Consider the following 27888-nt stretch of genomic DNA (forward strand, 5'->3'; position numbering starts at 1 on the left):
TCTCTCTCTCTCGAAAGAGAGAAAGAGAGAGAAACAACTTGAGCCCGTGTTCTCTTCTACTCCACAGCAGAGCGTTTAACACTTATAGATGTCTGATTTTCTTTAATGGCATTAGGAAAAATGGACAGTGGCGTATGACATACGCTTCATTACCGGCAAGGTCCTCCGGTAATAACACTTCATTTGCATTTCTTCTCTTGGATAATTTTTGAGCTTCAGCGTTGGTTCTTTCATAACAAGGGTTGAAGAAATCTATCTGTCATTCTGTAATTTTATATATATATAATGCCTGTAAACCTTCAAACTTAAAGGGATACTCCATCCCAAAATGAAAATTTTGTCATTATTCACTTACCCCCATGTTGTTCCAAACCCGTAAAAGCTTCGTTCGTCTTCAGAACACAATTGAAGATATTTTGGATGAAAACAGGGAGGCTTGAGACTGTTCTATAGACTGCCAAATAAATAACAGTGTCAAGGTCCAGGAAAGTATGAAAAGCATCGTCAGAATAGTCCATCTGCCATCAATGATTCAACCGTAACGTTATGAAGCGAGAATACTTTTTGTACACAAAGAAAACAAAAATAATGACTTTATTCAACAATTTCCCTCCTCTGTGTCTCTCCAAATCAGCGATTTGTTACCTCAGTTCAAGTTCTATTCAAATTGATCTTCTGAATTGGAATTCGAAAGATATTCTCAATTCAGTTCAATTCTGAATGGCACAACCCTGCTCCAAACTAGTGTCATGAATCTCTTGGACCTCCATGTGAAAAGCTACACAATGATATGTTGTGTGAATTGTCCAGTAATCACAGCCTGTGTTAAAAGGTCAGTAGAAAACTGAGTCAGAGTTAAAATTGTTTGTATTTTGTATGTTATCTCACAGTACATTAGCGCTTTCGCTTCATAGTGTTTAGTGCACTGGGAATGTTAATGCTAGTCATGTGAAAGGGCCTTAAGTGTCTTGTTCAGAATAATCGCAATGCCCTTTACCTCTGGCAGTGTTTTTTTAATATAAGTTTGGTGTGAAGGTACATCACTTCTTTTTTTTATGTTTTGTATTTTACATGAAAAGATAGATTGCACATAAATTGGGTCTAAATACTCTCTTGAGACATGCATTAGACTTTGTGTTTGTGCTTTAGACAAATCCTGTAATTTTCTTAATGCTTATTAATTTGATATCATGATCATAGCAGAATGTTACATATAAAACCTTTTCTTTTTGTATCTACATACCTGCTCTGATTTATTTATACTATCCTTTTAAATTTAGGCTATATAAAATCATAAGACACTAGATCTATCTAGGTATGTAGATACAAAATCACACAGGATTAATAAAAAGGTTTTGTACAGTGGTTTTTTACATTTTGTAATTTTCTTTTTTAAATTTTTTTATGTTGTTTTTTTAAGTTGTATTTTATAATTTATGATGTTTGATGTGATTTCTTGTTTTACTTTTCTGTTTCTGCTGAGGGCTCATAGTAATTCAGATGACAGGTAGTGAAGGGGGACTCTGAGACTTGCTTTTACCTGTAGGCCGAGTTTTCAGTGTGTCAGATTATTATTTTTCCGGTTTTGTGAAAAACAAGCATCTTGCTTAAACAATCTTTGGATTATGGAAAGCATAAACAGCCTTACTAAATGTCAGCTGCCTTACTAATTACCCTGTGCTTCAATTAATCGTTTCCCACTTGCAAAGTCTCCATGTCTGTCTTTCACTGTATGTTGTTCTCTCTCTTGACAGTGGCTTCAAAGACTGAGTCATACTGACAGACTCTCCCCACAGCGTCTGACTGACCCCCCCAGAGAGAAAGAGACAGAGACAGATAGAGTGAGAGCGGGATGCGGTATTATATCTGTGATTGCCTCTCTGTGTGGGCTTCCTGTGTGCTGTACTCTCCTGCCCTGAGTCTAATGCTGTGTGGCAGCGCTCATGCTCTCCTGTCCAAACGAATCCGTCAGACCTCTGACACACTCGCAGAGCAACCAGTTACTCCCTGCCTCCAGTGAGCCGCGGACATTGGGCGGCACACTTACACGCGTGTCATGTGCTCTCTGGTATCGCGAACACAGGCTGCCATGCTCTTCATGTATCAGTAATTTCAAATTAACGTAACTCCTCGTGTCTGTCGTTTTCATAGGTTTGAGCTGCTAGTTTTTGGTCGTAGCCTGACATGGGTTCACTGGTTACGTGTACACCGAGCCTCTGCTTTCTGATCGGCTGCGTAGGTGATGGCCAGATGAGCATATGTCATCTGTTCCATCTATAGATGACACTTTTTGTCCTGATCTGTAATCCTAATTGCTTTAATGAATGGGGAAACCTTGTGGAATTCAAATCTGAGGGTAATTAAACAGAAACCTAATAAAAGAACAGCCGCCTTTGGCTTGCGAGGAGAAATAATTACAGCTTTCAAATGATGGCCACATCACCCTGTGAGTTTGCTTAAGTCTTTTAATCTAACTGAGGCTGATGGTTGCCTGAAAATGACATGAGTACAACATCACCGGTCCCAGGATATGTCAGGGGGCACATCAAAGAATTTGCTCTACTGTCATGTCTGCTGCCAGAAGCATAGGGCTTCTTATCTAATAATGAAAGATCTTAGGAACATACACTCCTAGTGTGAACACCCCTATTCTGAAGATGTTGGAGAACTTTTTTCTTCTTCTTTTTTTCAGGTTATGTTGGTTAAGTGGTGGGAAACCAGCAACTTTCCAGTTGTAGTGTACAAAGGAGCTAAGTTACAACTCACTACTCTCTATTTTAATATTGCACTATTAGAGCAAAGTATTTAATTCCCCTATTGTTACCATTCATGAATATTTATTATTTGCTTATACACTACCATTTGAAGTTTTAGGGTCAGCAAGTTTTTTTTCTTTTATTCAACAAGGACGCATTAAAAACTGATCAAAAGTAAAGACATTTATTATCTGAGTTACGAAAGATTTCTATTTCAAATAAATATTGTTCTTTTGAACTTTCTTTACATCAAACAATTCTGAAAAAAATAATAAAAATCCACAATAAAATCAAGCAGCATGGTTGTTTTTAGGCTGGAGTAATGGCTGCTAAAATTCAGCTTTGCCATCAACAGGTATAAATGACATTTTAAAATATGCTAAAGCAGAAAATAGTTATTTCAAATTGAAATAATATTTTACAATATTGTTTTTACTATATTTTAGATTAAATAAATTCTGCCCTGGAGAGTATTAAGAGACAATTCAAAAACATCCAAAAAATCTTTTGAACAGTAATGTATACTAATTATTTTAAATATAAATATACTACCTATGCAAATATATTTATTAATATTATTATTTTAAATACAAATATACTAATACTGTATATCTACAATTTGTTTTATTTCATTATTCTTTATGTTGTATTTTAGTGGAAATGTAATTTACATCTGATAGTTACATGACAAAAAAAATGTGTTTGGAACATTTAACATTTTCAAGCAGAACCAGTATGCAACATTTTTTTTATTTTATGTAGTATTGAATGTAATAGTTTATTTTATAAAGATTATTTTATTAAGGGTTTGCTATGTGTTAGTTTCTGTTTTTGGTGCTCATTTTTTTTTATATTGTTTTTAATGTGTTAGTTTTTTTTTGATATTTTGATAAACGTCTCTTTTTTCTTAATGTATATTTGTATGTTATTTAAACAAACAAAAAAAAAAAAAAAAAAACAGTTGAAACATCCTTAAAATATCCTTATAACGGAAGTTCATTTCTTGGTGAACTATCCTTTTATAATCTAATTCTGCAACCAAAGGAGGTACAGTGCTTGTCAGAAACAATCCCCTAGTACCAACATCCAAAACCCAGCCTGTGCTGGTGATCATTCATGGTGTTATTTTCAGTCACACTGTTCACCTGTCACAGGTGTAGAGGAACAAATCCCAGGTGATCCTACACCTAAAGTAATGTTCATTTCATGAAGTCTCACTGCTAGCAGGAAATCAAATGAAGCACTGTCTTTTCTTCCATCTGCTGGTTTGTGACTGAACTCCAGGGGTCAGATTTGGTCACCCAAAATCAATCCATTACCTCACACGTCCAGAATCTTCCAGATATGACATGACATGTAGGAAAATTAACGACTTGTGTTGGCTTAGACCTAAAAATGGCACCTTTCTGACTGATGGATGATCTCCATTCCTCCCACCTCTAAGATTACCTCAATAATACTTGAGGAAAGGAATTATTTAGCTTCCCTCAGAACTGTCAGCTGGCACAACCCTGGATAGATCATTCCATTCACCCATGACTCTTTGAGTTATTTAGAAAATGGGTTTGGGCCTTGAAGTTTTTGTTTCTGTTTCTTTTATGTACAGTTACTTCTTGGCACACTTTTTGTTCACTTCCCTGGCACTCATTGCAGAGGTGTTTGTGCTGTGATCGACATAATCTAAATCTCCAGATATGCTTTTTTTAAAGCATGTGCTATTTCAGTCGATCACCTTGAATGAACGCATCAGCAGTCCTTTTCAGAAGTAATGAAGCTAATTTAACTAGTGACATCAAGGTTTTTTTTTAACATCATTAGCGTCTGAGAAGATTGTGTGTGTCTTTGTCTTCTCTCCATCTCTCTGTTTGTGGTGTTCTTGTATTTGCCACACAAGAACTCTTATCTTCTGTTGACTGTATTGTGAGGTTTAGTTAAATCATATTTTCAGAACCTTCATGCAGACAACACTCCAAAATCCAGCTTTGCCCCGGACCGCTCCAAACAGCCGTGACATTAACCTGACTATTAATAATCCGCCATCAAAAGTTAATAATCCTGAGCAAACACTCCTGATATTTCACACCAGGCACCTCGAGAGAGTCTCGGCTGTGTTTTCAGAAAGCAAGTAAGCAAGTAAATGAGGTTTGTGTTTTTTTATTTATGTTTTTTTGAAGGCTTTGGGTTGTCATGTGATCATGTTGGTGTTTTTTGTCCTTTTTTTTTTTTTTGCCTCAATTGATAGAATTGAAGTCATTCTACAGTCTACATACATATACAGTATATTAATTATAGTAATTATATATATTAATATATTTAAATACAAATATACTAATACACTTTTCATTTTACTATTACTTTAACACTCCAAAAATCCTATGTAACCAAATATAATCAAAATCCAGCTTCACCCCTGACCACTCCAAACATCCGTGACATTAACCTCACTATTAATAATCTGTCATAAAAAGTCCATAATCCTGAGCAAACACTCCTAATATTTCACATCAGGTACCTTGAGAGACTCTTAGTTGTATTTTCTGAGGACTTGAGGGCCTTGAGAAAGCATGTCAATGAATTTTGTGCTTTCCCCTCTGTGTATTGAAAGATTACCCATAGTCCAAAGCTTTCCCATTCAAGTGCTTGATGGACATGTGGAGAGACTGTTCAGCACAACGGCTGGCCCCTTTCTGACACTCCATTTAGTCCATTTAAAACACTCTTTAGAGCTAATGTGATATTATAACCCTTATGATTCCTGTGTGTATTTTCAGTATTGTCAGGGCAGGCCAAGGTAAAGTGGCCAAAGTTTTCTTTTTGCCTTGTTTCAGATGCCATTTAGGGTGAAGAAGGCTTATATTGCCACAGTTGTAAGTGTTCTGTACAGAATGTACTGTATTTGTGCGTATTCACTTTTTACTTTTTTCACGCATTTGTAAGGGCCTTTGCAGAAGATTTAGAGCCATGTTTACATTTAGAAGTCTTTTGTGGACAGAGTCTGTTGTTGCAATGGCTTAGAGTTAGCTTACTCATTGAAAATGAACATTGTGATTTTTTTTTTCATCCTCATGTCTGTCTAAACCGACTTTTGTGAAGCACAAAATAGTCTAGCAAAAGTCTAGCAGATTGTCCTAGGATTTTCTTTTCCCTGCAATGGTAGAGAATGGGGATGGATGCTGTTAAGCTTGAAAAATGACAAAAAGAAAGCTTGAAAAATGAAGGAATCATTATAGTCATTCATATAGCTTGTGCACTTGAAAGTATTCTAAGGTCATATCATTGTGTGAAGAAAAAGACAGAAATTGAAAAAAAAAATTCTGATAGTTGTCACCTTAGCTTACACTTTCACGTATTCAGATATGATTGGTCATGTAAAATGTGTATTTGGCATGATAGATGTTAAACAGCAATTTTGAATAAACACATATGCTACCATTCAAAAGTTTGGAGTCTGTTAATGTTTTCAAACAAGTCTTTCACCAAGGCTGCATTTATTTGATCAAAAATACAGTAAAATTGTGAAATATTAATACAATTAAGATTAGTTCTATATGAATATATTTTGTGGAAACAGTGATACTTTTTTTTTAGGATTCTTAGAATTAGAAAGTTCAAAAGAACATTATTTTGTAACATTAATAATGTCTTTACTGTCACTGTTGATCAATTGAAAGTGTCCTTGCTGAATTTTTATATATATTTTTATATATATATATATATATATATAAATCATTGCATCAAAAATTCAGCAAGGACATATTCATTTTATTTTATGAAGAGTTTAACAGATATAATTTACTTTCAGTGTATGGAAAAAATAACATTTGGTTTCCTTTTGTTTTTCATAGCAGAAAGATATTCATACTGAAGTGGGAGCTGATGCAATTAATGGCGATTTGGTTGGGGTCTGTGAATGGTAGCAGCACACATAAAATATGTAAATACTTGTCTGGAAAACAAATGTGTTACGTCTACCAGAAAATAAATTAATCTAGCAATTTTACAGCAATTTCACAGGGTTCATGTATAAAAGTGGCAGTTAAGTTTTAGCACACAGTCTGTGTGGATTTGATATGGCGTGAGCCTGAAATTTCATTAAACACATTGCAAAGCCGTATTATTTTAACAACACAATTAGTTAATAACACACATGCAGCAAACAGTTGTTTGGCTTTTAATCTGTCACATCTGATTCTTCTCCTGCTGCCAGTTAGTCCATTACTCAGATCCAAGGTTTTTTTTCCTCCCTCGTGTTTGTAAATCTTGGAATGACTCCAGTCAAATCTTCCAGCAGATTTCTGAATCGGTAAAGCCAAAAACAGCCTCAGTAACACATTGGTGACGAGCAGGACTAGCATTAACTAAGACTACAGTGACAGATCGTGACATATGTTCAGCTACAACATGCCAAGAACCGATCTATGTCTTCAAAAATCATCCAGCATAGGGCTACAGAAAACCTGCTGCCCAACATCCCATGAGCTTTGCAAGGCGAATGTTTGACATTGAGAAATGAAACCGACTGAAAAAAAAAAAAAAAAAAACTTTGCCCCCACTTTTTTTGCCAAGTTATTTCCAACTCAATATAAAGAAAAAGTGGAAGTGTCTTGTGCCGGATGTGCGTAGTCTGCTGTGATTAGCAGCCTTTCTTTAACCTGAGAGTGGAAGAGATTGTGCGTCTGACAGGATTCACTATGACATGATTGCTGGCCCATTGAGTTTCAACTAATCACAGAAATGTGTGTTTCTAATTTGACTTGATGGCAATTGGAGGCTGTTCTGAGCTATAATTTCTGTGCCATCTCTCTTTTTCTTTCTCTGAATCATCTGCTATCATTCCACACACATTAGACACATACAGAATATGTACAAACACACACATAGTTAAATATTCACAAAAAAGACACACGCAAGCCTGCATAAACAAAACTGAATTTCACAGACACCTGCATAAACCTAAAATCAAGGATGTGCTGGGCTGCATTGATTTGTTTAGCAGCAGAGCTCTACTCACAGGCCAACTGAACAAGAATCATTTGGTGAAATTGAATGATATTTAGCAAACATACCATCAAAACTGACCCAGTTTCACTTCATTAATAAATGTTTCACAGTTAATTTGTGTATGTTATTATTAAGTTATAGATACAGATTTTCTGATTTGATTGTGATTCTGACAAGCGCTCCATTTAATTTCAATTCAGTTTGGCATATTTTATATAGCACATTTTTTTCTTACATGTGAATGTATGCTAATACAGTGAACTGCATTGTTTTGGGTTCACAAAAAAGAACCTGTTCAAAAGAGCCATTTGTTTGCAAATTGGACTACATTGGTTGTACAGTGTTATTTGATTAGCTAAAAAGACTTGGTTCATAGGAGCCATTTGTTTGTGAGTTAGACTACACGTGTTGAACTGTATGGTTTTGATTCAATAAAAAGAACTGATTCATAATAGCCATTTTATTGTTTGTGAAATCATCAAAAAAAGAAGCTTTCCAAAGGAGTCCTCTGTCTTTTAATCGGACTGCATAGGCTGCAGTGTTATCTGGTTCACTAAAAAGAACCAATTCTTAAAAGTCATTTGTGAATCTGACTTTTTTAATGGTCTACACAGCTACTCCAGCCACTTTCTATATTTTATACCAAAGGAGCTGCTTTGTCTATATTAGTGGTTATTTAAAAATGACATGCAGCTTTGAATCTTCCAGTATAGATTGACACAAGCAGCACAACCATGTTTCATGTATTCTAAAGTAAGCTTAACATATTTCACCACTTCTCCTTTATCACATGCAGATGATCAAAAATTAGGTCTAGCCCTGCATTACTTCCCATTGAATGCTGTTTTACACTTGTTGCATTCCAGAAGCTTGTAAATAGAAATGTTTCTATGAATCTCATTCTGAATTCCAGTTGCAGAAAGCAACCTCTCTGTATCTGTCCGCGTGGAATGCGGCTCCATCCGTGGATGCGCGACTTGAAGTTTATTCCCAAACAGTATTTGTAAGCGTGCTTTGATTGTGACCCACTCAGACGCTGTTGTATTAATTCTTTCTCTCTGAGCCGTTTGCTGTCGCAGGAAGCTGACAGGGCACCTGAGCGTGGTTTCAGAGACAGAAGCTATTTTGAGTTGCGAGATAAAGCTCGACCCCATCCCACGTTGTTTTCACGACGGGTGGTCTATGTTCCCACATTGTTGAGGATTGTTTATTGAGGGAGAAGGCAGGGCCGCTGCCAAGCATGGTCTGTCAAAGACGAGAGAGCGGTCTGGTTATGACACAGCCTGTCGCGTGTGTGTGCGCCTTGGGAGGGGCGCGTGACTGCGGCTCAAATGCTGCTTCTGACATTTCCATTAGACACAGGGTTATGGATCTTCCTGGGCCAGGTGGGTACAGGAGAGCCATGGCAGTGTCACAGCCTGTCTGCTTTAGCTGCGAGGGACACATTACTTAACCTGCCACAGCAGCCCCGCTGACATTTGAGCCGAGACTCACAAAACAGAGCACTGAAGGAGTCAGTTTCACTGCTATTGCTTTAATTTCCCTTTTCCTTTATGGATAATGAAGATACAGCATTCCCTGAACTGCATGGAACTGCATACATTGTAGGTGTATGTTTATGTGCAGTATTTACCATGGATAGGATTTCCCAAACAGGGGTTCGGAAAGCCCTGGTGGTTTGTAAGGGAACTGCAGGCGGTTCATGCCCTGGTGGTTTGTAAGGGTTGTGAATTGGTTTAGTGATTTTTAAATAGTATGAAACCCTGGACATGACAAGCGGACAACTTAGATGGCACAGTCTGATAGGTCTTTGTTCAATCTGACCTAGTTACATCATATCACATGGCCAGCTGATTGGTTCCCTCACTGTAGTAGCCAATGAGTTGCCGCACGCATTCAAATATATGATGGGCTTCTGTAGCAGTTGCAGTTTAGTCAGAAGTCCTCCACCATCCCCAGCTAAACCTTTTATAGATCTGCTATGAGGTGATTCATGTATGCAGAAATGGGGGTTATTTTTTGTGTTATATTTGCAGCAGCAATATTTCTTAAATGCTCCACAGTTGCATGTTGTCACGGATGTTTGGAAAAAGTAGCAAAAATCAGAGAGACTTGCTCTGTCACAGCAGCAGTGTAGCAGATCTTTTCCACCAAGACCATATACATAAACTTTGCCATGTACATTACCATGCCGATCCCTCCGAGAGTTGCCATGACAGAAATATATTTATTATTTATATATAATTTTTTTTTTTTTTTTGTTTTATTGAATTGTTGTACTAAATCATTCCCTATTTTTTATATTTTATTGAGTAATTTTTTTAATTTTTTTATTTGTTTTTTTTTTATTTTAGTGAGTTTAGGAATTTGTTTTATTGATTTGTTTTATTTTTTGGGTTTAATTTTGGAATTGATTATTTGTTTTATTAAATTTTTGGTAAATTGTGTAACATATTGTTAATTCCTTCCCTTGTTTTAATACATCTAGGCTAAATGTAACTCATTTTAGTTAAACCTTGCCCACAAGCTATAAATTTGTTCTTTTTTTTTTTTTTTTAGAAAATTGGCCATGTTGTTCTAATTCATTCCCTTGTTTTATTTAAATCATGTTCACAAATCAAGAATTTGTTCCTTTTTAGTAAATCGTGGACATTTTGTACTAGATTGTTCTCATAAATTAAATCAAAATGCCATATTGTACTAACAAATTAGTACATTATGGCAACAATTTGTTGAGCACCTGTGTCCATGCACACTATCAAATGGATTATAATTTAAAAGGCTGTGCACATACACTAAAAATATGTTTCAAAACCGAAGAATACTTTGGACTTAAGGGGTTCGGCTGACAAAAAACAGGTTCCCTAAAAGGTAGTCACACTTTCCGGTCTAAATACCTCAAACATTTCTACCACAGTAGCACTCAGGTTAAAAGCATGCTGTTCCAGCCAGGTGTTGATAGGCACAGGGGCATTAGTCATGATAAGGTCAGGCTGTCAGTTCAAGACTACACTGTAATCTTCCCCGACTCGACCTTTAGACCGTAGATTAGCTCCATTAGTTCTGCTGGAGTGACGTAGTGGTGAGCAAAACTGTCGGTGTGGTAATTCACCCGATCCGAGCTGGAGTAGAAATCCTCCTCTAGGCAGCGGTGCTTTACGGAGCTGAAGTAATTCACTGCGACTCGCCCTTCCTAAGTGGCGGGCCGGCAGGTGGGGACGTCAGAAACGTCGCAACACGAATCACATGCTACAGCGGGCGCGCGTGGGTTCCCGAGGCAAAAACATGCACCTGAGTTCATACATATCGAATCGGAGCACAGCCCAGCATGATGAGTTGAGGCTGCACTGCGCCTTTCTGTTTTCCCCAGAGCCGCACAACATACAAAGCCATGTGCTAATGCAATATGAGGGCTGAGATGTCAGACGGTGAGTAATTGCGGACATAAAGGTGCTTTGAGAAATTGCTTGTCAAACAATTTGGTGTTTTATTAGGAGTAGGTGCCATGCCATACAAGGGACATCTACTGGAAATGCACAAGTTTCCACGGCTGCTTAGAGGTGAGGTGGTTCCTCAGAGTTTGTGGTCCCAGGTTCCCACAGTAATTAGCCGTGTTGGAGCTTGGTCTGCCCTGCCTGTGCAGGACCAGGGCCCAAATGCTGGCGCTAATGAGAAAGGAGTGTTTTGCCTCTCTGATTTATTTATTTATTTTTTTTTCTGTCGGATTGGCTTTACGGCAATGTTAAAACTGCAATTATCGCTTGTCATCAGAGTGTGTGACAATTGCCAGCCTTTGCTCTGCCCTAAAAAGTAATTTGCTAGCGAAAGTCTGACAAACTCCTTTAGGATTCTAACACATCCTCGCCTCGCCTCCCCTTTTTATAATTTAAGGACAATTATCAGCTATGTAAAGAATAAATCAGCTTTCGAGGCTGCGTGGTAAATTTGTTCTCTGTGTGTGCCCTTACATGTGTGTGGATGTGTCCTTGTGGCTGCTTTAGAGTTCTGTGAGTGAATGTGGAGCCAGAAACCCGTGAATCTCTTTGAGTGTCAGGCAGCAGGATTATTGCCCTGGGCAGCTCCGCAGGCCAGAGGGGGTGGCTGAATCAGGCAGGAGTGCAGGAGGCCTTGAGTTTACATTCATCCATGCCCTCGTTGTACACAGGAGCAGCTGGAGCTGGTTCTTAACATTTCTGGAAAGTCTGTATAAACACATATGCTAAACCTCTCAGTGGAAAAAACAAACAAAAAACACTGTATGTGAAAATAAAAATGAAATAAACTCCTTGAGCGTAATGACTCGTTTGCCTAGTGGTTTGCTTTGTGATTTGCATACGTGAACGCTTCGCAAGTTACCATAATGTTGACGATTACAATTTGTAATTTAGTCCCTGGTCTAGTTTTGCACTCTTTGATGTTCAGATGCACCTGTTTTGATCTTATTTGTCAGTTAAATTCAGAATTCAGCCTAGTAGTTGAACTAACCATCGACAGAAGTTGGTTTCCAGTGAAGTCTGGATGTCTGGCACTTTCCATAAATAGGATACAAAATAGTGCGTACATTTTTTACATTTATTCATGTAATTATTTAATGGTGAGTGAAAGGTGGTTAACCTCAAGAGGTCAAATTAAATTTCATATGAATTTCAAATTCCATCTATTTTATTGATGTTATTGTATATATTGTTATTGTGTCTGTTTTCTGTGGGGTTTGCAAACATTAAATGAACATAAAAATGTATACAATTTAAAAAGAAAACAGCTAAGCAGGTAAAAAAAAAATTGTACATTTTGTAGTTTGATAAACTAATTTATTTATGTATTCATTTAATGGTCAGTGCAAGACTGTATTAATCTAAGGAGTGTGTCTATGGGAAAATATGGGGTAACGTGTATATTTCCCCTTATTTTTTTAATTTTATTTACAGTATTTAATAATGTTTCCATGTGCAAAAGTGAGATTGTTTACTTACTGTAGCTTTCCACCGTTCTGTAAACAGGGTCAAAATTATGTTTTACAATTTCAAGGAAGTAGTGTTTAATGCAAAAGGTGAGACACATATAAATATTACTTTTGAAATCCATGTATGATTTTAATTGAATTATTGTATGGTTTTGTTTTTTAGAAACAAGAAGTCTAGAAATTCACGATCTCTGAGGTGAGACAGGCAGAAATCACAGTTTTTTGAGGAAATGTGATTTTTCAAATGTCCGATTTCAAATGTACCAGATTCATGGACATTGCCTCTGTTTTTAGAACAGTTTTTGATGTTCATATACATGGAGCGTTTCTCAACATGACTGGGCTTTAGACTGGTCTTTAAAAGGACTCTGTGAGAGTTTTTGAGAGAAGGGAATTAAGCAGTGTTGGTGTTTTAATGGTCTTTGTGAGAGTTTTTGATATGGTTGAATTAAGTAGAATGTCATAATTGTTGATCTTCTCTCTTTATTGTTGCCCATCAATTCTTAAAGCATTTTTATTTTTCTCTGAAGAATGTGTGTGCATTGTAGATTTCTGTATTGATGGGCACTTTTTGAAGTCTTCCCATACATTGGTGCACATCAAATAATTTCACTGTTAATTGACCTCTTGAGGCACATTTAATTCAACAATAACAACACAACACCTTTTCTGAGCTGGTTGCTGATTATTGTGAACTTTCAGTGAATATCCGTCTTCCTCCCAACAAGGCCACGGTCAATCTGAGCCAGACAAAAAGATCAAGCATCTTTGGCTTCATTATTCTTTGTGTCCTTTTGAGTCTCAAGGTTGTGCTATAGGGTTTGTAATCACTTTGAAGTATAGGTTAGTTAAGAAAGCTCTAAGCTTCTTTAGCAATCATGCAAACACATTATGAAGATCAATAAATACTGTGCAGATTCATATTTATTTCATTGGGCAAATCCAAGACATGCAACACATAGAACAGCGATTTCTGCAGTATTCAGGCCTAGGGAGTTGAACTTCTTGAGTGTTTGAATTTTATGGCAGAAAGATTCAAACCATGTCCATCTTTTGAAGAGCAGAGAGGTCTGGGTGGAATTGGAAGCCCTCTGATTTCTCTTGGCTAACAGCTCGGTTTTGAATTTGTGAGTTTTGAAGACTCAGTTGTGAAATCAATCCAGAAATCAAAGTGATTCATGTTCCACTTTTGTCGTGCACGGTGTCTTTTGCTTAGAGTGGTGAGGGCCAGGCCAGCCAAACCTATTTTTTGATGTGGGAGAGCTCTTGCTCCTCGAAAGCAAGTGCAATTTTGCACAGCTTTTTCCAAAACTACTCCCAATCTTTAAAGGCCTTCTTTAGCGGAGCAAGTTGAAGTCTTATTTTTGACTGCAGTCCTGAGGACAACATATCAGCTGTGTGAAAGTGATGCTTTAGTATGATGCTTTCATGGTTTTTATGGTTTGTTGATATTTTTCAGTACAGGATTAGAACAACATGTATATGTAAAGGCTTCTACATATATACATATATATATATATATGTACACACACACACACACACACACATTGCCCTTCAAAAGTTTGGGATATATATATATATATATATATATATATATATATAAAAGAAGCCTCTTCAAATCTACTGTTATATTTTGAAATATTATTACAGTTTAAAATAATGGTTTTCTATTTTGATATGTTTGAAAATATAATTTATTCAGGTGAACGATATGAATTTTCAAAATCATTACTCTGGTCTTCGGTGTCACATGATCCTTCAGAAATCATACTAATATGCTGATTTGCTGCTCAAGAATAATTTTTTTTATTATTATTTTTATTAACATTCTTTATTATTTTTATTTGATTTTATTATTTAAAATTACTTTAAATATCAATATTTTTGTGGAAACCATGATACACTACCACTCAAAAGCTTTGGGCAAAAAAAAAAAAAAAATATATATATATATATATTTAAAATAATAATAATTCCTTTTTTCTTTTTTTTTTTCGAAATTGATTAAAACTAACAATACTATAATATTGCAAAAAGATTTCTATTTCAAATAATTGTTATTTTGAACTTTCTATTATTCGGTCCTGGGGAAAATGTATCATGGTTTCCACAAAAAATATTAAGCTGTAAAAACTGTTTTCAACATGGATATTAAGAACCATTATTATTAACTGAGCACCAACAGTAGGCTATGATAATAATTGAGCACCAATCAGCAAATTAGAATGATTTCTGAAGGATCGTGTGACACTGAAAACTGGAGTGATGGCTGCTGAACATCCAGCTTTGCATCACAGAAATAAATTATTTTTTAAATAGAAAACAGTTCTTTAGAATTGTAATATTAATTTACAATATTCCTGCTTCTACTGTATTTTTGATCAAATAACTGCAGCCTTGGTGAGCACTTTTTTCAAAATCATTAATTAATTATTATTTTTTTTTTTTTTTAAGTAATGAGCCGTTTTAACATCACACATATATTCGTGGGCCAAGAAGAAAACTGTTTCTGTTGCATGCTACATTAATCTGCCACATGTTTCTGTACCTAGAGTAGCTGCTCACTTCGCTCATCTCGCATTGATCTAAGGCACAGGAATTTTCGAAGAATAACAATAAAGTAATCTTGTTTCCTTCGGCTTTTGACCAATTTCACCGTACCGTTGGAGGCTTATGACACGCAATTTCTAAACACCTCTGAAGCGCTGTGGTAAAGTAGTCCTTTTGACAACAAGACAACAGAGCTGATTGCCTCTTGCACAAAAGGCTCCTCCATTTCTCTCTCTCTCTCTCTCTCTGTCTTTCTCTCTGGAGGTGGTAAGGATGCTAGAGGGCTGTTTTTTTAATGAGCTGTAGCATCAGCAGCACTCAGGCATAAATTGCTGACACTGTTTACTGCAGGCGTTTTGCTCCTCTCAGCTGACCATTTAGCTTCCACAGCCACAGTTAAATAAAGCTGCTTCTGCTCTTCCACAGGTAAGATATTCAGACAGCACCTAAATCCACCTCATAAAGTCCAGATTAGTTCATGGATCCGATCCGTGGAGGATGAGCATAAAAGACAAGTGGAAATTGACTATATTTTAAAGCTGACCGTATTTAGTTTCATAGTAAATGTTTCTCGTTTTACTGTGTCGAATTGTTATTATTAATAATGTTATTATTAATATATATGTATTGTATTGTATGGTACTATATATATATATATATATATATATATATATATATATATATATATATATATATATATATATAGGGTGCGATTTGTGCTTTGGAAAAAATAAAGTATTTTTTTCCCTCCTTTAAAATATATCACAAATCAAAGCAATAAATATATAGATTTTTTTTTTGATAGCTGTTACCTTTTTTTACAATAAATATTTTAATTTGACCGATATTATAGCTTCAATATTTGACCACTATTTATTATAATACTTGGTTACAGTGACACTAATAGTTCTCACTTCTGCCAGGAATGCAAAATCAATCAGAGTTAATGATATTTTGATCAGAATAACAAGACATGATCGAGAAAATATTCTTATTGTTAATAACACATCTTACTGATCCAAAACTTATCAGCAGATTTACATTATTTAATATAAATAATTAATAGTTCATAAATAAAATAACCCTGCTCTTACTGTGCACAATTAATCAGCGCCAGTTCATATTATTATTATTTATTATATTAATCTGGATTTTTTTTTTTTTTTTATTACTATATAACTACACCACAAGAAATCTTTTTTTTTTTTTTTTTTTTTTTTTTTTTTATTTTATATAAAATTATACTGGATGTGATCTGACTGGATGTGCTCTGTGGGAAATCTGACTGGATGTGCTCTGTGGGAACAAGAAGCCGTTTCAATTCTACAAGGCAGACAATTGTTTGTGTTTTGATATGATATTGAGTTTTTTTTTTTTTTTTTTTTTTTTCAGGTAGCTTTTACGGTAGGTTTCAAAAGGGCAGTAATACAATAAACGCAATCAATCTTACATGTTGATCTTGTAAATAACTTCCCTGTCATCTTGCTTTCGCTCTCATTCTTGCTTGGTTTCTTTTCTTTGAAAGCGTTCAATGCCCTGCCTGCATGCTGTTTTTCTCTCCCTTTGTTGCGCTCAGAATTGACGTCTTCTGGGAGTGATATTTAAATGTGTGTCCAGGAAATGGAACCGCAGGAATCCAATAACAGAATTCATTTGTCTAGATTTGACTTGGGGTGCTTTGCCCACTGCGAAGGGATGCGCCAAACCTCTGAATGTAATGATTGGATTTATTTATCTATTTGTGGCTCTCATTAGAGGTGTCCATGGATCCTAGAGCCCCTGCTGTGGATATTGGTCTGCTTTCATGAAACACAACTGCTGGGTCTCGTAAACATGCCTTTGATGGAGATGCTGAGGTGTATATATTTATAGTTTTACATCTCTTTGTCCTATGAAGAAGATGATTCGTCAAAATGTGCATAAAATGCCCTTAGATTCGGCCAGTCAAAAGTCCAATTACAGTAAGGTCATGCATTACAAAAGCACTGAATTACTTGCATATCCTCTAAGTGACTGACCTCTGACACGCATGGCGACCTTCTTTAAACACAGTTGAAGTATAATGTGAACAACCTCACATCTTTAGAAATATCCTTTACAACAGCTTCTTTAAAGCATTCCCTTTTAATGGTTTGATTAGTCTGAGTCCAACACAAATGCTCTGAAGGCAGTGCTGTTCATTAGTTGTGAGTTTCTTTACTCTACGTGGGAGAGTCTGGGCAACATCTTTGTAAAAACGTTCACATATTCAGACAGGATGGCATGAGGAAAAATTTTCGTATGTTCAGAAGTTTTTGCGGTTGGAGAGTTTTTTAATTACTACTAATTTTTAATATTTACTTTTAATGAAGTTTGCGAGTTTTCTTACGCTTTGATTGGATTTATTACTTTGTCACTGGAGGACTGTCTGTGACATTTCATCATTGTGCACTGTCAGTTTCATAAGTATTTGTAGTGCCAGGGCAACTCTGAAGATCACTTAAAAACATTGAGTATTGTGGGAATCGCAGGCTGTGTTCTTTTTATGGCTCCCATTGTTCATTGACGTAATAGCTCATAAAAATGTGGTCATGACTTACTCTCCATCATTTGTAAACATTTACTGTCTGAAGGGGATTTTTAGCAGAATGTTTACACTGCACTTTTCAATACAGTGAAAGTGAATGAGACAGACGTGGTAGAGCTCTGCCAAAATATCACCATAAAAGCAGTCAATACGAGCTCTCACATCTCTTTTGCACTTGCTCAAACTTGATCAAGTCTTCATGCGGCAGATTTGAATAAACACAAATGAGGTTTGACAGCTGTGGTTGAGGGAAAAAGTTGTGAACTCTTGTTGGAATTTCGGCCTGTTTCTCATATAAAGTTTTCATATGGCTTCAGAAGACTTTTCGTTTCTGAAACTTGAAAAAATGAAAACTTCAGCCTAATATCTACATTTTGTGTTCAGTGGTAGAGAGATTATACAGATCAAGAATGCCATGAGACTTTCGAGTATGAGTTCTTAACTAGTAGAATACAACAAGCAAATGGTTTCACTTACAAACTATAGTGAGTAGTGCATGTGAAAACCTTCAACAAATGACATAATTAAGCACAAATACTAAATATACTGTATATATATTTTTATTATTATTATTTTTTATATTTTTTTCATGGATATGTGCCATTACACTACAGTTCAACAGTTTGGGGTTGATGTTTTTGAAAAGTCACCCAGGCTCTGTTTATGTGATCAAAAATACAGAAAAAAAAAAGTAATATTGTGAAATATTACTGCACTTTAAAATAACTGTTTATTTATTTAAATCAAAGAATTTTAAAAAATCAGCACAGCTCTTTTCAAAGTTGATAATAATAAGTAATGTTTCTTGAGCACCACAGCAGCATATTAGAATGATTTCTGAAGGATCATGAAGACTGGAGTAATGATGCCGAAAATTTAGCTTTGACATCACAGGAATAAATAAAACAAAGTATATATATATATATATATTCTTTGATGAATAGAAAGTTCAGAAGAACAGCATTTATTTGTAATCATTTATAACATTATAATTGTCTTTACTGTCACTTTAAACCATTTTAATTCATCCAAGTATTAATTTCTTTAAAAAATAAATAAATTAAATTCTGACCCCAAACTACCATCACCATATAACCAAAATCACATTTCATTAAGAACATTTGCTATGTAATAATATGCTATCCACCTTTATTTTGAAGCTCTGTGTGTGACAATAAGTGTCTTGGCTGTGTCTATTTTTATCTCTCCCAAAAATTTCAAGCAAACCCTCTGAAACAAAGGTGAAAATCAAATGACACATAACTGAGAACTCCATTAAGTCTGCTGCACTATAAAAGAGCAAAAATCCTGTGGGTTATGCCATAAACACCCTTCAGTATCTTCAACATGGGTAGGCGAACAAAAGAAGTAAGTTTTAATGCTAAGCTTTAATGTTTTTTTTTTTTAAAGGAATTTGGTTAAGTTTTTGGTTTTGTGTTTTAATTGAAAAGTTAGATTGGAGGGTAGAGTGAGAAAAAATACGATTGGGATATAATAATGTTGGGATTTAATCCCGCAGAAATCCTGCCACATCAGTAGAAGTCCAAGCACTATTTATGAAAGATGCACCACGCAGAGCTTCACTTTATTGAATTTAAGACAAAAATCGACCAAAGTGGTCTCTGGAGATGCGCAAGGCTCCTCGGTTTCTCTGGTGTGTCAACTGTTTTCACATTAAAAGACCAAAAAAGGTGAAGGTAAGCGACTGTTGAAAGGACGAGATGTTTCTTTCTCTGAGGATCTTCTGTGAATATATTCTCATAGAAATACATATTCCCTTTCTATTGATCCGTTTCCTGGAATGCCAAAAAATAACATGGTCTGCCTCACTCTGCAATTTAATGAGAGAGGTAACACATACTTTTCACCTCCCGTATTGAAGACTGCTTACCTTCAGGGCACTTTTTCATTTGCACCTCATTCTATTAGACTTCAAGGTGAACAGCCATCTGCGAGTGGCCGTTCCGGAGCACCACTGAGCCTGTCATCCGGCACTGACACAGTTTGTCGTTGGGAAAGTTATTTTGCCTGCTAAGCTGAGTTTCCGTGAGTGAGGGAAAGTTATTTGGCCTGCTAAGCTGAGTTTCTGTGAGTGAGAGCAGAGTTTGAGGTGCAGTCTTGTGGATCTCAGCAGTGTCATGTTCAGCTTTCCTAACTGTGAGGCACCTACTCGTACTTCTGTGTGTCACTGCACTTTATTAAAGATTCCAGTGACATAAAGTTGAATTTATAGATTTATTCTTCAAAGTGAGTTTTGGGAGTTGGAGTAGATTTACTAGAGCCATAATGGTGATCCTCAAGTAAAAGACTGGCTGTTTTTTGTACATTCTCTGGCAGGGGCAGCCAGCTCTGACAAATTGTATTTGATGATTTATAATTGTGACCTCCCTTGTTCATTCTTTCTCTCTCTCCTTTCTGTTTTAGGAAGCTCTGTTGTGTTTATCCAGCAGCCCCATGATCTGGTGGTCGTGGCTGGGCAGCCTGTGACCCTGCCATGCTCCATTACTGGATATCATGGCATGGTGCTGTGGGTCAAAGACGGTCTCGCTCTGGGGGTCAACCGAGACATGTCAGGTAAGAGCTTTTGTTGAGAGCTGCAGTCCGTCTCGTATCCTAACCTGTGGTGAAATATCTCAGCCTCTCTTGGCCAATTGCTGTTTATCAGTTGCTAGCATATACGACTGACCACATGTGCAAAGTTGGTTGATTATATAATTGCAGTTGATTTATAATTTAATATAATTACATAATTGCAATTCATGTGTACAAAGTATAAGAAATTATTGAAGTTGATTTTTAATTTTATATTTTTACATTTTTGAATTTTTTGTGTTGTTGTATTTGTAGAACTTGGCCTTCATATTTTCCAAGAGATTAAGTATTTAGAAGTTGATATGAGAACAATGTCTGTAAAGGAGTAAGATAGAAAACTTTCGTCTTAGATGTTTGACTTCCTGTAACGATTAGTAGAGTAGTAGTTTGCTGCTCTTAACCTTGGGCCATGCATGATTTATGGCCAGCGTTGCACATTTTAACCTGGTTGCCGCCATGTTAGTCAGAGGGTTTTTTTTTTTTTTTTTTTTTTTTCACACATTTGCTTTGTTTTGGCTTCCCATATAAAAACACAAATGAGATGATAATCATGGGGAGAAAAATAATTGAAAAAAATCTGATATGTGATGGTATGCTGTGATACCGTTTATATACAAAATGTTATTTCGGGAAAAATGGTTCCTATATCAGTAACCTGATGTTTCTTTTCAAATGATTAGAATTACTCTGAAATGGAAGAATTTACCTTTTATTCAAATATTACTAAAATATTAATACAGTGGACACCATGAAAGTACCCTCTAATATGTGTACACACTAACTTTTATATTTAAAAATGATCTTACGATTTTTAATATTGACATTCATATGTAAAAGGCTTGTTTGCTTTGCTGTGCTTTGCAGTGTAAGTTACAGTCAGACTGAAACCAAAGTCAAGACACTGGCTGCTCAAAACATCCATGCATCTCTGCCAGATCTGTTTGTGTCATTACGGAGACGCTGAATGCCTTAGACATTTCTTTGTCTTGTCTTTTCTCCAGTAAGACACTATAATACAAGGACAACAGCCCATTCTGTCAGTTTGTGAATGCTTCCCCTGACATTTTCTTACCTAGCAACCTTTGAGTTTTTTTTTTTTTGTTTTTGAAATTTTAACTTTTGATTGTTTTTTGTGATTTTTTTTTTTTTTTTTTAAGGTGGTTATTATTAGTAGTGTTGTAATGATGAGAGAAGAGCAACAATCGAGAATTAATTGCATTTCTATCATTAATTAAGGCAAGCACTTCATCATCCGCAGAACCCCAGAGAGACGTGCCGCAAGTGCAGCTGTTTTACATTCACATGACAAGGTTTACAAATTAATTTCTGTGAACAGATTGAAATGTTCTCAGAAAACTTCTCACTTATGCAAGGGCAACCTTTAGGTTTAGGTTTGAAAAATCAGTTTTGTAAATCACAAACAAATCAGATGTAATTACCGGACTCGCTTTCTTCACTACGCCACATTTACTGACTGTTTTATTTGCAGTGGACTGTCAGATTATGAGGCAAAATGTTAAACAAACTTTGGTCTCATTCAAATTCACTGCACATTCGTCCCTTAAGCTTCAATTTGCTGAATGTCGCTTCCTGATTTTCTTTTGCTTTTTTGTTGTTGTTGTTTTTAGTTGTTTTTATTATTTATTTTGAATATTTGTTGTGCACAGTGATTTATTCTCATGTCTAACTCAAAGTACAGCGATCAGATCCTATTTAGCTAACGTTACACATAATTGCTGGATCAAGAGGTCATTATCGCTAACAATAGTTGCTGATTGCGTTCACACATCCACTTCAAGAAACGAGCAATTAATATCTGAAGACTGAGCCTTTCGCTGAGGCCTCGTTCAGTTCTCTTGTGATGTTTGATTTTAAACGAAATACTTTACCAAGAAAGGATTTAGATTTTGGGTAGCAGTTTCTCCAAAAGTTACTCATTTTTAGCCGTGGCCCCAGGCAGCGTTTAGTCATGGACGGCGTTCTTTAATTGAGCCTCTCAGGGCTTGAATTTCCTTTCCACTGCGTCTTTCTTTCTCTGAGCGTTTATAAGTGTCCAGGGACTCCTGGATATCATTGTATCACAGTATAATCGAGTACGGAGCTGTGATATATAACCGACAATTGCAACTGGACAAAGTGTCACTTCAAAAAGAAGTGAAAACGTCGCTCGCTATAGAGTTAAATGAACTAGTGTGCTGATGTAAACGGATATCACTGTGTTCAGAGCAGCTCTAAGCCTACTGATAGTTTTGAACCTGAACAATTTTTGTATTTTTTTGCAAGGCATTGTCGGGTTTCCGTAAGAACTGTCTTATGTTCTAACAGTATAACAGTATAACTGTCTTATGTTCAAACAGTATAACATAGTTATCTATATCGTTTCAGGGCGAGTGTCCTCAAAGCTTGAGAAGTTACAGATTTTGTGTCAGTGAGGCTGAAGCTAACATAACGCTTGATTAGGATGCCCGTCCGTGTATCTCTTTCCCTTCAGCTTTCACATTCGCTCGCTCCGAGCTTTGATCTGCCTCCTTTCAGCCAAGTTTCAAGCGTGCTTCCATCCATTGGAGTGTCAGTGAAATGCCCACAGTGTGATAAATCCATGTCCCAGCTCTCTATCGCAGCTGCTATTGATCCAACATGAAGCCGAATCCATTTCATGGGATTCATTACCTTTAATAGGGTCATTTCACATTGTTTCTTCTAATTGACAGGCTTTGTCTGAAGCCATCCAGTCAAGCGTATTGGGGAATTTATCAGAGCTTTATTGAGGTGCCTGTATGCCTCAATAATCCCTAATGAAAACAGCTCTTAAATAAAAGGCAAAAGAAGATCCAGTGGCAGGGAACCTGAAGGCAGTAATGACACTATCGATTCCTAATACAGGCTTATTACCAGATAGCACAGGGCAGCCAAACACTCTTTAATATAAAGGATCACCAGGGTTTCAGAGACATGCCATGATAACTGTTTACAAGATTGCGTTCAGATTTAAACGTGCTCCAGGCTGCGATCTGTTTTCTGATATGAGCAGATTAACTAAAAATGAGACATCTGTCTTGAGTAGAGCATCATGTAGCAATTTTGTTGTTCCATTTTTTTTCAAGCTACAAAGGCTCCATTCATCATTTATTGAACATGCCATATTCTACACTTTTGTAGTGACCGATTTTTCCTTGAAGGACACATTTTTTTTTTTTTTTTTTCATTTTGCAAAGAAAATAAATAAAAATCATAATTGCAATTCAACCGTTTGTGGTCAGTGCTTTTTTATGGTTTTGAATGGCAGTTATGCTTACAAACTTACTATTTATATATATTATATATATATATATATATATATATATATATATATATATATACCTTATATATACTATATATTATATATATATATATTACTATATATATATATGTATATGTATATATGTATATATGTATATATATATATATTTTTTTTTTTTTTTTTTTTTTTTAAATGTTTTGTTTTAACGTAACGGCTTGTTTGCTTTGCTGTGCTTTGCAGTGTAAGCTACAGTCAGACTGAAACCAAAGTCAAGACACTGGCTGCTCAAAACATCTGCGCTTCTCTTCCAGATCTGTTTGTGTCATTACAGAGACGCTGAATGTCTTAGATATTTCTTTGTCTCGTCTTTTCTCCAGTAAGACACTATAATACAAGGACAACAGACCATTCTGTCAGTTTGTGAATGCTTCCCCTGACATTTTCTAACCTAGAAGCCTTGCAGATTTTTTCCATCACTTGATTTACAACAGTCTTCAGTGTCACATGACCCTTCAGAAATCATTCTAATATGCCGATTTGCTTCTCAATATTTTTTTTTATTATTATCATCAATGTTGAAAACAGTTGTGCTTTTTTTTTTGGACACTGTAATAGATTTTTTCAGGATTTTTTTTTAAGAAATAGAAAATTTAAAAGAACAGAATTTATTATATAAGTTCTTGATCATTTTTGATCTGTTTAAAGCATCCTTGATTAATAACAGTATTTCTTTAAATCTTCTTTAATCCTACTGACCCCAAACTTTTGAATGGTAGTGTATATGAGTTTATGTACAACCCTGCTCTCTAGATATCAACTATTAAAAAATAATATAAAATAATAATGATATTTTACCATCCATACTCTGGAAAGGAGTGTGGATCCTTGGACAAGGTAATTTTTGCTGAATCTATCAACATTCAGTATTTTATTTTTATTTAAATATAATAAGTAATTTTGATTAATAATTAAGTAGTAATTATTCTTTTATTTTATGCATAAAGCATATTTATGATATGGTATTGTGTAGCAGTTTGATCTGTCATTACTTTGTTAGAAGTCAAGATACACGTTTATTTTTTAAGGTTTAATTCCAGTTATACCACAGAGAGTATTTTTTTTATGTTTTTCTTTTCATGACTTCAGTAAATGTGACTGGAGATCATTCAAGACCAACTCCAAATAGGACTTGTTTCTTATCGTGCAGTGAAATATTGTTTCAGATTTTTCAGGTTTCTATTATTTTACCAGCTTCCATAGAATTTAACAGTACTACAGCACAAAGAGTAATTTGCAATAAAACTTGCAACAACAAACATACCAATTAAACTAGATCTTTTAGATAACAAATATGCCCGGGGTAACTTAAGGGCTCGAGGGCAGAAATTTTACTGCTTGGAAAGCAGAAGCTCTTTTTATGTTAATTTGCATTTTATTTTATGTTTAATTTTATACTCTGTGTTTCAGGTTATCCACGCTATGATGTGATTGGGGACCACAGCAAAGGAGAATATCACCTACTGATTCAGAGGACCGAACTGACCGATGACGGCAGCTTTGAGTGTCAAGCCATCCAGGCTGCTACCAGATCTCGACCTGCTCGGCTCACTGTTTTGGGTCAGTGTCACCTACCAGAACCTTCCATAAAAAGAGATGACAGACATACACAAATAGATGGACAGATCTGTGTTTCACTGTTTCAAGTTCTGTGGTTCACTTTTTGCTTCTCTTTTTTAATTGAAGCCTTTGTTGCACGAGTGCAGATAGATGGATTGATGGATGAACTGACAGACATTCACACAAATCGATACATACTTTAACTAGAATAGCACTTGAGCAGTGAAAGAGTAAAAGAAAACAAGGCCCTGAGAACGAGAAAGCATGAAAAAAGCACCGGCTGTGCTACACTGTGAATGTAGACAAGAACAAAGTCAATCTCTGAGTCAGATAAATGTGTGATATACTGAAATCAGGGCTAATCAGCTTTAATAAGACACATTAGATATGTTTGCGATCGATAGAGGCCCTGACACAAATGCATTGCGTCAGCTTAGCTCCCAGGCAGCCCGACTCTGTCTGATTATCATTATCGATTTTTCTTTCCTTTGTTAAAACCATGATATATTCCAGAGGAATAAGTTCATTATGCCAGCCTTGGAGTAACAGCGTTTTAAACCAGTAATCTAAGTCTAGATGCTTGAAGCCGAGCGAAGATGCCTGCGATTCTAGGTCCATTAAAATGATTAATTATAGATGAGAGGCCGCTCATTTGTTTTTATTTTTTGCTGGTCCGGTGGCAGCAGAGACAAATCATCATGCTCCCAAGGGCAGAGCCATTAGCCTGACATGTAATCCCACACAAACTGGCTTACTTCTGAAAAGTTGCATACAAAACCTCAAGCGGCTCCTGAGCAAGGTAATGAACCTCATGTAGGGACTCATTCAACGTCAATCCCCTGTCACTTCCCTCCTGGGGTGGGGGCGACGGCGCATGACCACAATCAGATGCGGTGGTTGGTTCGTTCGCTCTCCTGACAGCAGAGATCTAGAGTGGTCTTTGTAACCTGATTGGATGCCTGGCCTGTGAAGATTCTAACCTGTCTTTGTCGCTTACTGAGAAAAATGTCTGTGGAGGCTTTTTCCTGACTTTGACTTTGAAGCCCAGTGTTTGGGCGTGAGTTCAGGGCTCCGCTGCGATGCATTAATATGCATAGGTCTCAAATCGCGCTACGCCCGTGTGTATCGGCCACTAAATGGCGTCTCCGGTCCCCCGCGGAGCCCTCATGCAAATTCAGAGCGAGTTTGCACTTTCTTTTATTCTCTTTCAAGCTGCACGCCTTCGCAATAAGGCTCTCAAACAATCAGTCTCAGTTTCAAATGTGCATTTCTGCAATTACACAAGTGTGAACATGGCAGCGGGAGGGTGGCTGACCTGCTGGGGTGACATTTGAACTTTGAACATGCGTAGGAGAGTTGTGGGGTAACCCAGTTTGCTTTGTGGTGGCCAGGCTTCTGAATAAGACATGAGATGGGGTTGGTACACATTGCTGAAGAAGGACCCCTGAGGCTAATTAGATCCAAGGAATTCCCCTAAAGCTAAGGTGATGGAGCTGGAGAGAGAGTGAGAGCAGCGGTGCAGCAACTTGGTGAACCGTGGGGAGAAACCTAAGCCACTTCCAAAGGTCACCATTGTTTAAAAAGAGCTACTGCAGTGTTTCTGTAAGCTCTCAGCATTTGTTCTGCTCATTGTCTTCGGAGTTAAAGAGCTTGTGAGATTTGGCTGCTTTCAGAATTAATTAGAGGCTTTCTTTCCTTCTTTACATAATTTGATGAGAATGACAACAATGCTATGTGGAACAAAAGTACAGTTTGTTCAATGTGTCAAACTGTCTTAAAGTCAACACTGACCCATCCACTTTTTCTAGTCTTATTAGAAACAATTTGTTGGTTATTTCAAGGAGAAAATTTTGAAGAGGACTTGCTTTCTCTCTCTGAATTTACTTTTCGCTTTTGTGTTTCAACTAGAGCCCTCAAATTTAGGCCCGAGCCTGGCCCTGGCCCGAGACGCTCAGACCCTAGCCCGGAAAGTGTCCGAGAGCTTATCAGAATAACCGGCCCGAGCCCAACTTTTTTCCCCTTCTCCCTAAACAGCTTATACAACTGTTTCAGCTATTAAAATAGTTCAGTTTTGTATGTAATAGCAAAGTTGATTATATTTTGTTTTGTTTTTTTTGTTCGTTAGATATAAGTTTTAATTTTTTTAAAGTAACAACCAAGTGGCCAGCGGCAGACAGTGAGCCTATGTTTGATCAATTTAGCCTTCTCAAATCATCTTGCCTAAAATAAAATCTATAGATAGGCTATAAAACAGTTCAAGCATATAACAATATTTAAACATTAAACCTAGATAAATGTGCGCTATATCCAGTAGTTTGTGCGGAGACGCTTTGCAGGACATGGAGGCGTCAGGGTGATCATTGCATTAAAACAGTTCAAATTTTTTCTCAGGTAAGAGTAATCATTCGTAACTGCAAAGGGTCTTTTATTTGTGTGCACTCACAATATCCACAAAACGTTGTGCTTTTATAAAATAAAGAAAACAAACATGATGCGCTTTCTGCCATCTTGTCTTTAACAGGAGTACGAAAATTAATCAAAACTCAGTGAAAACATGCCTCAC

The 27888-nt window shown here is 36.3% G+C and overlaps 1 protein-coding gene across 1 annotated transcript in view; it reads left to right on the plus strand.

Annotated features, from left to right (window-relative positions):
• kirrel3a (kirre like nephrin family adhesion molecule 3a) overlaps positions 1 to 27888 on the plus strand; it is a 124334-nt gene that overhangs the window by 54216 nt on the left and 42230 nt on the right. The window contains 2 exon segments of the mRNA XM_042733026.1: positions 20261 to 20410; positions 25176 to 25325. Of these exon segments, the coding sequence (XP_042588960.1) occupies positions 20261 to 20410; positions 25176 to 25325 (300 nt within the window).

The sequence above is a fragment of the Cyprinus carpio genome, chromosome B10 (genome assembly GCF_018340385.1).
Source record: "Cyprinus carpio isolate SPL01 chromosome B10, ASM1834038v1, whole genome shotgun sequence".
In the NCBI taxonomy this organism is placed as follows: domain Eukaryota; kingdom Metazoa; phylum Chordata; class Actinopteri; order Cypriniformes; family Cyprinidae; genus Cyprinus; species Cyprinus carpio.